The sequence below is a fragment of the Heloderma suspectum genome, chromosome 5 (genome assembly GCF_057233095.1).
Source record: "Heloderma suspectum isolate Gila_16-S chromosome 5, 16-S_ref, whole genome shotgun sequence".
Lineage (NCBI taxonomy): Eukaryota > Metazoa > Chordata > Lepidosauria > Squamata > Helodermatidae > Heloderma > Heloderma suspectum.
In genome coordinates this window covers 207,307,261-207,321,157 of record NC_139462.1, presented here as the reverse complement: position 1 = coordinate 207,321,157, position 13,897 = coordinate 207,307,261, and the positions used below count along the sequence as shown (strand labels likewise).

Below are 13,897 nucleotides of genomic sequence, written 5' to 3'. Positions count from 1 at the left end.
AAGAAAGAAAGAAAATGGATGCATTATGGGTGGGGTGCATGTGTGTGAAAAAGAGAGAGGGAGAGACAGAGTTGGAGGGGTGATCTTGAGTGTGTTGTGTGTTGGGATCGGGGGGAAAGGCTGTGCATGTGTATATGGGTATTGATCCCTGGAGAGAAAGAGATGGGGGGTGGGGGTGAAGGGATAGGAGTGAAGTGAGAGTTGATTGAATAGAAGTTGATTTGAGTAATGAATATGAGGGAAATTTATCTGGTGGTGATCTTCCTGGAGAAATAGATTAATTTTAGAGGAATTTATTTAGAGAATTTGGGGAATTAATTGGCTTGCCTTCTATGAAATGTGTGTTCTACTGGAGCAAAAAACTGTGGGTTCAAAGGCATCATTTTGTGGTTTGGGGCTCAGACCTCACTTCTGCCTTACCTTTGGGTTCTTGGGCAATTTATCACTCAATCTTGCCAATTTGCAAGGGGACAAAATGGAAGCTGTCTGACACCAAATATGGACATCCTCCACAGCATGCCAGCTGTTACACAGAACAGGAGTCACATGTATGCCTTGCCTTCCATAGACTCATCTGCTCTCCTCCCCACTTCCCAAGCACCCAGTCAGCAAGTAATTCAGTCTTTGGGCAGCAGTCTCTTATGAAACAGTGTCCTGGGGAGAAGAGGGTCAGTCGGATGGATGTTCTGTGTAATGGTCAGCATATTGTGAATGAGCCATGCACACTAAAGGCTGACCAGCGAATAGGTAGGAAGAAAGAGGGCTCTATTGCCAATCTCTCCCATGCATGGTACTGTGCCCATACAACAAAGGATTCTATCATTAATTAACTGATTAACTGATTAAAGTGCAGATGACTAATAAATTAAAACAATATTTAATTAGTGGATAGTCCCAAAGGAGACAACTTTTACCAAAAAAAAATACAGCCCACTTGACAATGGTTAACTTACCTTATATTAGTCACTTTCACAATTTCTGTAGGATGCAATATTAGTTTCTAAACCAATTATATATAGATGGTGACTCTGGGGTGTATCCCATTGGTGCCACTTGGGTGATGAAATGCTCTTTGATCTAGAAGAAGTGTCCAAAGCCGACCGGGGAGGAAGGAATTTTCAGCAACTCCCCTGGAAGCCTCCATACCACCTCCCACACTGTTCGAAAAGCTCACCCAACCTTCTGGTGAATACTGGGAGGGCAGGGAGCTGAAAAGGGGAGGGAAAATAACTGAAAACTGCACCCCCTTCAGTTCACTGACAGAAGCCTCCACTAAATAAATAATGTTCTGTCACTGGAGTGACACCAATTGGATACAACTCTCTGACTTTTTCAGTTTGAACACATACATAGTCACAAATTCTACATGTGGATTCTTTTAGTGGGCTAAAAACTGTTCATGCGCAATTAAATTATGAGGTATATTTGGATGTGAGGCATCTACTACAAAATTTGCACTGCACAGTGTAAATGAAGGCACACACTGAATGGGTTCGGATGACACGATAATCCACGATGGGTTAAATAACCCACCTTGGCTTATTTAACCCACCATAGGTTATTGTGTTGTCTGTTGGGAATTTTTAAATCCACAGTGGCTTATTGGCCAAAATAAGACATTCTGATAACCCACAGTCTGCAGTAAGGGTTATTTAACCCACTGTGGGTTATCGTGTTGTCTGGTGCTCAGTCGCCTGGCAAGAGTGGTCAAAACCATTGTGGCCACTGTGCTCCAGCCGGCAGAGCTGTTTTTCCAAAATCTGACAAGCAGTCAAGGGACAACTGCAGCCAACCAAGCACAGCCTTCCCTGATACCACGCTACAGTTTCACAATGACAGCTTTCCCCAAGTACAATGACAGCCTCGTGCTATTGTGCTACCCCACTACAGTGAAGTAAACAATGACAGACGTCCCTAATCACTATTTGAAACTGCGCAACTTGGGAAATAGGGAAAATAAGGAAATAGGGAAAGAACTGCTCACTTTTCCGTGAAGAAGGGCAGTTCCACAATAATCCACTGTAGCATCTAGAGGCTCCCCATGAAGGCACCCAACCTATGCAATTTTGCTCCATTCCAGCAAACTGTCAGGGAGTTATAGCTCCCACCGCCTTTCCTGTTATGCACACTTTTCCAAGAAGAAGCAAATGGCTATGGGGGGATGCATAATTTCACTTTTGTGCAATTTTGCTTTAGTGCTAAAGCACTATAGCAAACAGAAGCACCTCTGCCAGTAATGGGTGTGTGTGTGTGTGTGTGTGTGTGTATGTGTGAAATGCATAACCACCGTATCACTAAAGCATTATAGCGCTTTAGTGGGTTTGAGACAATAAAGTCTTTATTCCAGCAATGGGTATGGATGGAGCATTTGTGCAATTTCGCTTTAGAGTTAAAGCGCTCTATCGCTTTAGTGCTATAGTGAACAGAAGCAGCTCTGCCAGCAATGTCTGGGAGCAGGGGGTGAAATGTGCAACTCCACTTTATTGCCATCGATTTTGACCAATAAAGGTGTCTATGCCAGCAATGGCTGTAGGGGAAAATGCACAACTCAGGGTTTTGTCCCAATCCTGCAAACCCCCAAGGGTTTATTTGTGCCACCCCCTTTCTCCACATGGGATTTTCCCTCTTCTGGGGTAATTGTGCAGGGGTTTGATGGTGGATCAGGTGCCTCCTGACTAGGAGAGACTGTATGTGAAATTTGGTCCCAATCCTGCAAATCCCCAAGGGTTTATAGCCACCACTTCCTTTTTGGTGCACATGGCATTTTTGCTAGGGCTGTGCACAGACCCCCGATTCACTTTGGATGCCGATTCGGACCTTCTGAATCGGCCCCACTTTGCTTTGGACTGATTCAGACCCAATCTGCTTCGCTTCAGATTCGGATCAAAAGCGAGATTCGAAAATCCGAATTATTCAGATTTTATGTTTTCCCATTGACTTGCATTGGAAAACAGAAATGGCCATAACGTTTTCAGTTTTTAAGTTATATAAATGAAACATGGGGACCTGGAAGCCTCCATAGAGGTGATTTCACCCGCCAAATTTCAGTCAGTTTAGTTTTTGTGCTAGGCACAGGTAAAATTTGATCTTTTCAACAAAAACTCTCAAGGCAAAGAGCTATAACTTTTCACTGTTTCCACAGAAGTGCATGAAATCTGGGCACCTGGCAGCCCCAATGCAGGTGACTGAACCTGCCGAACTTCAGACAGTTTGTCCCAGTACTTTTTGTGCTAGGCACAGGTAAAATGCGCTGTTCTGAGAAACTCAAACCAAAGGTCATAAAGGGATTGTCATAAAGTGTGCCCCTCTACCAAGGGAAACATGTCCCTATGTCCTCTTTCCATCCCAAATGACTATGGGGACCACGTAAATGCAGCAATTACAGACTTTATTCATTCCTGCTCCAGCACAGGATCAGTCAAATCAGTAGCTGCAGGATCAGGATTTCCTCTTGGTACCTGTAGTAAGTAGTTCCAGGATAAGGCACAGAGCTTCTAGATCAATAACAGTAAGTATCTGCAGGGTCCTGGATACAAGGTCACAACATGAGGTAAGTAGCTGCAGGACTGGGATGGATGCTGTCAGGGCAATACTGGTTAGTGTCTACTGGAGCAGGCTGAAAGTCTACAGTGCAGGTAGCTGTAGGTTTGGAGTGCAATACACACACACCCTGGCTTGGGGAGGCTGTGTATAAAGTTTTGGTGCACCTGGGGGTTTCCTCTGTGAGTCACCAGGGATTTTCACTCCTTTGTCACCCCTATGAAAGAGCCCCCCTCACTTCATTTCCAGTCACCATTAACAAGAGTTAATTTTTGTTGGCAGGGGGAGGGGAAGATAAATACTGCTCAGTTATACAGTCCTACATATGTCTACTTAGAAGCCCCATTGTGTTCAATGGGGCTTACTCCTAGATAATTGTATGTACAATTGCAACCAAATTACTTTTGTGCAGAGGTTTACAATCTGACCCTCTGTGTGTTTACTCAGAAATAATTCCTGAGTTGTTAAGTGTGGTAAGACAAAGTTTAAAAACTGCCCACCCCATTCCACTCCACTGACTTGCTACCCTTTCATCCCAATCCTATGCATGTTTTGTCATTTGTGAGTTTTTTTCTTTTTGCATGGACTCTGGCTTCAGTGGTAAAAGAAAGGCACTTGCTACATGCTCCAAGGTACTTTCTCCATAACTGACCCTATTATTGAAAACAGATCCCTTGGCGGAATCCTGGTGAAGTCTTAGCATAAATTAAGTTATAGGGAGGAGGAAACAAGAGAGCTTGCACATAACAAGGAAGAGGTAGAGGAGAGTTGCAAAAACAAAACAAAAAACCCATATGTTTACGAAGAGTTGCTGGATGATGGAAAAATGAGGGATTGTTGTGTGGAGGGGAACAGAATATATGTGATCTGGTTGTAGTTTTCTTGCAACCATCTGTTGTAAGATTGTTTCTTACAACAGTCAGGCCTTAAACTCTAAAAAGGAATGCTGAAGCTTTAATCTATGTGGGATATATTCCATCACTATTAAATGTGGGCAGGAGAAGGCTGTAATGGCTCAGTGGTGAGAGAAAAGCATTCTGCATAAGCTCAGAGGCTCTCTATATTTCACTGTTATTTTTGCTAACATTTGTGAAATGTAATTAAATCTTAATCATTCTAAATCTGCATATATACATGCAAATTTGATTCATGGATTTGTGCCCTGGCTTTTATGTATCTAGCAATGCCGCTGGTGCATAATAGGCAATGGACAGAGAAATACTAGAGGGAAGGGCAGATCAAAAGAAAGGAAGCTTCAGCAAAAAGGCAGGAAATAATAAAATGAAGGGACCTGGAAAAAAAACCTTAAAGTACTTAATGAGGGGCTAATTAGAGGAGGAGGAAGACAGGAGTGCTATGGAATTTGGCTAAAGGGGCAAAGTAGACAATAGATCAAAAGCTGGGCCGTAGGGGGTGATAAAGAGATAGAGTTTGAGAAAGAGGTCAAGGAGAAAGTAGGCAAAATCTCACATAGTGCTTAGGAAAGCTATTGTATTGGCCATGCACTATTGAAAGAAAAGAAGTGAGCAGTAAGAAAGATTTGGAGGGCTGGGGCTGTGGATCCAGGAGCCAATAGGACATAAGGTTGTTAGATCTAAATTTTAGGCCAGCCTTTCCCAACCTAGTGCCCTCCAGATGTGGTGGACTACAACTCCCATCATCCTCAGCTAGCACAGCAATTATCTGAAGATGATGAGAGTTATAACCCAACACATCTAGAGGGCCCCAAGTTAGGGAAAGTTATTTCAGATCCTATCTGGGAAATTCTCCCAGTCATTAATTCTGCTGTGACTGCAGTGTTGTGACTAGGGACCCTAGAGATGCAATGAGCGCCAAGAAACAGTGGGGTGGGGATGAGAACTGAATTTCACTTATTATTAATATTATTAATAAAAATAATAATAAAATGTATCTGTTGTTTTCCACCACAAAAAAACAGTCCCTAAGTGACACACTCATAAATACTGAAATCCATAATTAATATAACAGAAAAAAGTCCCAAGTCAATATAAACCATATATTGTAATGTAGTGCTTCCAGGATAATGCCGTGGTTTCACTCGTTTGGGTGCTTACCCCCGGAAGTGCTACATGGTGTCTGCCAGTGGTAGGGGCCACATGTGTGCTGCCGCCATGCCTGAGCTGACCACACAAGGGCGACATTGGATTCTACCCATTATCAGCACAATATAAATAAAAATAAACACCATAAAAACATAATCTAAAAACAATACAATAAATATTAATCCACAATACACATAAATCTCCCCTCCCTTCACCTTGGGCTAGAATGAGCAACACAAAAGCAGCCCACCACAATTGGGCCATTACTAATGTCCAAATGCCTGAGAAACTAGGTACACTTTGCTTGACACCAAAAAGATGAGTGTCAGCATGCCAGGTGAGCTTAATCTGGGGACAGCATTTCATACACAGTGGACTATCACAGGAAATGCCTGTTCCCAAACTACCACCCTTGAATTTATCTCATATTGATCTGAACAAACAGCCAGCTCTTTGGATAAATGTTACCAGTAATAATATACCTTAATAATCCTAAACATGCAAATGAATTTTGATGTAATATTCCTTGTTAACATCTAAAGGGTTCAAAAACTGTTGCAAGTAATACCTCTAACGCTTTCTTCAGTTTCTCTTCAAGCATTTTCTTCTCTTCTTCAAGTGACTGAATGTTTGCCTACAATTTCAAAGTTTGTTTAGACATTTTAATTAATATTTAGGAATTCCTTTGGGGCAGTATCCAATGCTGACCATACACTAGCAGGACCAACTGCTAGCACAATGAGAAACTTATGGTTCCTGAAACAACTGGAAACAAATGGAAATGCTTGTTTCCAGGGCAGGGCAGTGGAGCTCCGCTGATCTCTCCCATTCTGGAAATGAGTTTCTGCTAATTTCCAGGGTTGCTGTAGAAAGTGCTACATCCTGTTGTAGATAGTGCTTCATCCCGTGGGCTCAAGCAGAGGTGTAACGGCAGTATTGGATACCGCCCTTTATATTCAAGTTGTAAAGTTCAAAGATATGCCCTCATTAGTTGGATAGGATAACTGTGACTGCAATAGAAACATTCTTCTTTTCATATTTAATTTTTGAGGTAAGCTTTATTTTAAAATTCTCTAGCATTCAAAGATTGTAGCAGCAAGCTTCATCTTGTCAGAAAACTGTTTGGTCTTTTCAGGGCCAGTCCAAGACATTTTGCTCCCTGAAGCCATTTTGCTGACCCTCACCCCAAGTCAAGGTGCACAGTATTTAAACATAACCCAAATTATTTTGGCACATGAGGCAGAAAATTCCACAAGCTCCTCTCCCCATCTCTGGCAGGAAAAATACATTAATAACAAATAACTGAAAATTTCCTGCCCATTCACAATATCCAAAATCTGATGCCTGAGGCAACTGCCCCACGCTGCCTAATGGTAGGGCTGGCTCTGGGTCTTCCTTACTTATTACCTGAGCTTTAGCTAAATCTTCTTTGATTTTCTGATTTTCTTTCTGCCTTGAAGGTAAGGACTCCCTTCTTTGTGCCCTGTAATTAAAAAAGTATAGGACAAACTAATAATCAATGAAGTTGAGGAAGTATTAAAAACATTTGTATTACCAAATTGGCTATACCAAACTCAGTAGACAGCTCCAGATGCCATCTCTCCCAGCCAGGTATGTTAGAACACAGGATTCCAACTATCGCAGTGAACTACAATGGCACAGCACCTGTCCTGGGCTACCTTTAAGCTTAGAAGGAGAATCAGTTTATTGAAATGTACTGCATGGGGTTACATCACTCCATGCAGTACATACCAATTTACTGAAATGTACTGCATGGGGTCATATCACTCCATGCCCATGGAATCATGAATTCACCCGAGCACAGGCAAACTGGTGAAAGGAAGCAAAAAGTATTGTGCAGTTGGGAGTCTATTTTTTTTTGCAACATACAACAGAATGCCACATAAAAGAAGGGCCGTCATAAAACACTTTTAATCTCAGATTCCCCACAGGTATTGAACCCTAAGCCTCTAGATCCTACAGCTGAAATAGGCAGTGTCTAGGCAAAGCACCCTAACCAGATATGCAAATGAAGTCACACAGCATTAAGAAAGGGTGAAGCCCAGACAATGAGGCCCAAGCACCCCAACTGCACCAAGCCCTCCGTAACATAGAGTGAAGCGCTAGAACACCAAAAGTAACAGGAAGTGTCCCTTCACCTCAAGGCAAGAGTGGAATTCGTAGAGATTGGGCCCAGCAGCTCTGTAGGTGCACCCCAAAAGGACAAGGGAACCGATTCGGAGGGGGAGGTGGAAGGTGCTGTCAAAGTGCCAAGTGAGCAGGAGATCACTGAGAATAATAGCAAGAGAAGGGAGGAAGCCCAGCTGCAGCTTAATCATTTGGACAAAGCCAGCCAGGGGGGCTGTGAAGCCATGGGAATGTGGGATCCTGATGAGGAATTGGAAGTTAGAGAACTGAGGGTGAGATGTCACCTGAGAAGGGAGGAGTAACGCCAAGTTGCGAGGCACTCCAAGAGGATGGCAACCAGAGAAGTGTCTCTCCGGAAATATCCACCTTGAGGGTGGGACTTGGTTAGACTTCTCAGTTTGGGAAGGGAGAGCTGTGGGGGCCACCAACAGTTTCTCTGCAACTCTCTTTTATAGTGCTGTAACCTGAGACAGCTAACTGCAGCTTATGTAGGTCTTATACACAGCTGGCTAGTGAAGTCTGCTCCTGAGTTCTGCATGTGGACTACATCAGTAGCTTGAAGCAATGCTGACCTGTCTTTAGTCTGCATAATAAAAGTGTTTGACTAGCGCTAGGACTCCTGTGACTACAAAACAAGCCAGGAACTAGGCACTTAACAGAACTGGATAGAAGCCTAACATCTTTCCCTCACTCTGCAAGTAGCAGCAGTGACTTTCACCATAAAGAAAGGTTTGTGCTTTACAGAACTAGGGGTTGATATGGGCGAGATATCCCCAAATCCATGTAGGTTCACTAATTATGCAGTGGCAAAGGAAATGGTAACAATGGCTGTGAATACAGAAGAAACCAAAATACAGTTTGCAAAAATGTATTATGAGGTGTGGATCCTGAAATATTTCCATTTACAGCAAACATATTTTACGATGTGGAACAGAAATGTAGAAACAAGCATTTAAAAGCAGAAGCAATTATCTTTCAAACTTAAGGCAAAGAAAAAATAAAATGTTGCGATTAAGATCTCCTTCACTAAACTAAACATTCTTTCCTGCTGCTTTTGCAAAATTTGGAGTGTTTCTAATATTTTCTTTCTGAGAGTTTCTGAATAGCTATGGGTTTAGTTGTCTTGAATTTAGTGAATATCCCTTCTTGATGATAACCAGAATCAACATGTCGGAAGCAATTTTGGTTGAAGCAAGAAGCAAATTTCCCAATCAATGTGAGAAAATAATCCGAATTACCAGAATAAGTGAAGCCTTTATTATTTACAAACATCCTGGCAAAACTGCTGATTCACACTAGATGTTAGATGATGCTGAAGAGGTGAGTCCCAAAACAGATGTCTCATAATTGCTTTTATTAGAACCTTAGATATTGTTCAGAAACACCCATGGAATAACAAATTATTGCATGTCTTTGTATTCCTTGAGGGGACTAATGGTTGCACTTAGGGATGTCAGAGAAATCCACAACAGATTCAAATGAGTCAAGATTTCTATGAATCTGTCCGTGGATTCCACAATAGACAGGCTTTTCTCAAGTTGCATGGATTCCGCAGACTTGCAGACCAGATTTTTACTTTTGGGGGGGATCTGCAGAAATCTGCAGTTGTGCTGATGCCACAATGCAGATGCCACTGCATTAGCACTAATGTGCATTTGCGTAAGTGCAGTGAAAATCTTGTCCATCCCCCAAAATAAATCTGATTCCATCAATGAGCAGACACCTGTATGTAAGACGCCTGACAATCAGTGAAACAGAGACGGAAGAGATTTAACAAAATCTGTACATCCCTAGTTGCACTGAACAATACTTCCACCTCAAGAGGAAAATCCTGAATGCTAGGCTTTCCATTGAAACATGTATCAGTTATGCAGAATTGAAAACCGTATCGTATTTGCACTGTTGTCATAACTCAAGGGCTTGCAGAATAATCTGCAATAAGCATGACTATGTCTGCCTAATTCTATGCAACTACCTTTTTGCCAGACATTAAAGAAAGAAATGGGGATAAAATATGTCTCAAGAAAAGTGCTGGGCATAATCAGGAGTGAGGGTACAACACTATTTACACTGACTTGAAGGAGGGAAAGAAAAACAATGGTTTTAGCTTGGTAATTTTTCAGAGCGCTTGGTTAGAGAAAAATTCCTAACAAGAGAGAGAGGAGATTGAGAAGTTTAGAAACTCCCAAAACCTTGGGAGAATATTTTCTCTTGAAAAGTGTTTTAAAGATCTATCAAATAAATAATAATAATAAAGTGTTGTGATGTTGCAAGCTCTCATACTTAGGTTTTTCAGAGTTTTAAAATATAAAATCAGTTAGGTTTCTGCTCTTGTGATTGTTAATATTTCTACACATAGATATATTTGTATCTTTATATTTTTAAAAATCATATTTTGATTCTTTTTTAATGGCTTTAAGATCTTAGCATGCAGCACTTTATATTTTGAGCATCTTGCATTTTTTAGACTGGGGGCTATTTTTAAACATCAAATGTAGAACATTGAAAGCACTTTGCACTTTGAGATTGGTTTTAGTCTGCATTTTTAGCGCTTTGCATTTTATATTGATAGGTGTTTTATGTATTGTAAAATGATGCACATTGGGGCAAAAAATCTTAATTTCACATATACGTTGATAGGATCTGTGCTGGCAGTGACTCACCAGGTCAGAGACCACTCGATGGCCCACCGTAATCAATTTGTGCGACACTTTGCGGATAAAATTGATTGTATCCATGCTGACTTGGATGCCACAGTTGATACAGATCCGGTGGATGTAATTTTGACCCCTGCTTGTCCAGTTACAATGAATACTTTTCAATTTGTACAAACCAAAGATGTGGACAGGATCCTTGGAGAACTTAGGCCTGCCACTTGTGTGCCGGACCCTTGCCCTTCTTAGCTTATAAAAGCAGCTGGGGGGGTGGCTCGCTGAGCAAGTAAGGGTAGTGGTGAATGCCTCTTTACGGGAAGATGTGGTTCTGTCTTGCCTAAAGAGGAAGCAGTTAGACTTTCGTTTAAAAAAAAACAACCCTTCCTGAAATCCACTATATTGGATAATTTCCAGACGATCTCTAATATTCCGTTCTTTGGCAAGGTACTGGAGTGTGTGGTGGCTTCAGTTCCAGGGATTTCTGGATGATGTGGATTATCTAGATCCATTTCAATCTGGCTTCAATCAGGCTTGATTATGGGATAGAGAGAGCTTTGGTCACCTTGGTGGACAATCAGCGCTGGGAACTAGACAGGGGGACCATGTCCCTGTTGCTTTTGCTGGACCTCTTAGCAGCTTTCAATACCATCAACCATGGTATCCTTCAGAGGTGTATGTCTAAGATGGGACTGGGAGGCACTGTTATATGGTGGCTCCGGTCCATATTGGAGGGCTGATCTCAGAAGGTGGTACTGAGGGACTCTTGTTTGGCACTGTGACCATTGGTCTGTGGTGCTTTCAGGTTCCATCTTATCCCCCATGCTATTTAACATATACATGAAACCACTGGGAGACAATGTCTGGAGTTTTGGCATTTGGTGCCACCAGTATGCTGTTCAGTGCCACCAACTCTATTCCTCCTTTCCATCCAAATCCAAAGATGCTATTCTAGTTCTAAATCAGTGTCTGACATTGCTAACGGACTGGATGAGAGCAAACAAATTGAAGCTTAATCCAAACAAGACAGTGGTGCTCCTGGTTAGTCAAAAGGCAGATCAGGGAATAGGAATTCAACCTGTGCTGGATGGGGTTACACTCCCCCTGAAGACTCAGGCTCACCGCTTGGGTGTACTTTGGGACCTGGCCTTGAATCTGGAAACCCGGTTTTGGCAGTGGCCAGGAATGCATTTGCACAGCTGAGGTTAGTAGTATGCCAACTGCACCCGTTCCTAGAGGCGTCTGATCCGGCCACAGTCAGGCATGCCTTAGGCACATCCCATTTGGACTACTGTAATGCATTGTATGTGAGGCTGCTTTGAAAAATTGTTCAGAAACTTCAGCTGGTCCAGAATGCTGAAGCCGGATTGTTGACCAGGGCTGGTGACAGGGAGCATGTGACCCCCTTGTTACAACAGCTTGACTGGCTACCAGCTTGTTTCCAGGCAGAATTCAAAATGCTGGTTATGACCTACAAAGCCCTATATGGCTTGGAACCAGGTTACCTGAAAGACCGCCTTCTCCCATATGAGCCTGCCTGGTACTTAAGGTTTTCTGGAGAAGCCTTTCTTTTGAGACCATTACCTTCAGAGGTACATTTGGTGGCAACGTGAAAGAGGTTCTTCTCAGTGGCCACTCCATGGCTGTGCAACTCCCTGCCAAAGGAGACTGGGTTCACTTTCACTCTGTTATTCTTTTGCCAACAGGCATAACCACTTTATTCAAGCAACTCTGATGTGTAAGCAGGTCTGTTGGGTTGGAAGCTGATGTTGTTGTGCTTTTAACTGTATTCAATGTATTTGCTTTATTATTGTCCTTATCAAGTTTTATTAGCAATTGTAAGCCACCTTAAGTGCCATTTTTAGTAGAAAGGTAGGGTACAAGTCAAATAAATAAATAAATGTTGTCTATCTCAGTGAAAACATTGCCTGAGTGAATGCTGTGGAAAAGGCAAATTCCATGTTGGGGATCATTAGGAAGGAATAGAAAATAAAATTGCCAATATCGTAATGCCTTTACACAAACCTATGACATGACCACCCACAATTGGAATAATATGTACAGTTTTTGTCACCTCAAAAAGAATATTGTATTGCTGAAGAAGATGCAGAAAAGGGCAAACCAAATGATCAAGTGGCTAGAACAAAGGTTACATCTGGTGCTTTTGTGGATTAAAAAGAAGGCAAATAAGCGGAGAGATGATTTTGTTGTTTATTCGTTCAGTCGCTTCCGACTTTTCGTGACTTCATGGACCAGCCCACGCCAGAGCTTCCTGTTGGCCGTTGCCACCCACAGCTCCCCCAAGGTCAAGTCCATCACCTCCAGAATATCATCCATCCATCTTGCCCTTGGTCGGCCCCTCTTCCTTTTGCCTTCCACTTTCCCTAGCATCAGCATCTTCTCCAGGGTATCCTGTCTTCTCATTATGTGGCCAAAGTACTTCAGTTTTGCCTTTAATATCCTTCCCTCAAGTGAGCAGTCTGGCTTGATTTCCTGGAGTATGGACTGGTTTGATCTTCTTGCAGTCCAAGGCACTCTCAGAATTTTCCTCCAACACCACAGTTCAAAAGCATCTATCTTCCTTCGCTCAGCCTTCCTTATGGTCCAGCTCTCGCAGCTATAGGTTACTACGGGGAATACCATTGCTTGAACTATGCGGACCTTTGTTGTCAGTGTGGTGTCTCTGCTCTTCACTATTTTATCATGATTTGTCATTGCTGTCCTCCCAAGAAGTAAATGTCTTCTGATTTCCTGGCTGCAGTCAGCGTCTGCAGCAATCTTTGCGCCTAGAAAGACAAAGTCTGTCACTGCCTCCACATATTCTCCCTCTATTTGCCAGTTCTCAATCAAGCTGGTTGCCATAATCTTGGTTTTTTTGAGGTTTAACTGCAACCCAGCTTTTGCACTTTCTTCTTTCACCTTCGTCACAAGGTTCCTCAGCTCCTCCTCACTTTCAGCCATCAAAGTGGTATCATATGCATATCTGAGACTGTTAATGTTTCTTCCAGCGATTTTAACTGCAGCCTTGGCTTCATCAAGCCCAGCACGTCGCATGATGTGTTCTGCGTACAGGTTGAATAGGTAGGGTGAAAGTATACAACCCTGCCGTACTCCTTTCCCAATCTTAAACCAGCCTGTTGTTCCGTGGTCTGTTCTTACCGTTGCTACTTGGTCATTATACAGATTCCTCAGGAGGCAGACAAGATGACTTCGTATCCTCATACCACCAAGAACTTGCCACAGTTTGTTATGATCCACACAGTCAAAGGCTTTAGAGTAGTCAATAAAACAGAAATAGATGTTTTTCTGAAACTCCCTGGCTTTCTCCATTATCCAGCGGATATTGGCAATTTGGTCTCTAGTTCCTCTGCCTTTTCGAAACCCAGCTTGTACATCTGGCAATTCTCATTCCATCGATTGCTGGAGTCTACCTTGCAAGATCTTGAGCATTACCTTACTACCATGTGAAATAAGTGCCACTGTTCGATAGTTTGA

At 42.5% G+C, this 13,897-nt stretch overlaps 1 protein-coding gene across 1 annotated transcript in view; it reads right to left on the bottom strand.

Moving 5' to 3' along the window:
* The window catches only part of CCDC7 (coiled-coil domain containing 7), a 360,733-nt gene that overhangs the window by 260,885 nt on the left and 85,951 nt on the right, over positions 1-13,897 (bottom strand). The window contains exons 15-16 of the mRNA XM_084859830.1: positions 7,011-7,086; positions 6,172-6,237 (exon numbers count right to left, since the gene is read on the bottom strand). Of these exons, the coding sequence (XP_084715956.1) occupies positions 6,172-6,237; positions 7,011-7,086 (142 nt within the window). The remainder of the gene's footprint in view (positions 1-6,171; positions 6,238-7,010; positions 7,087-13,897) is intronic.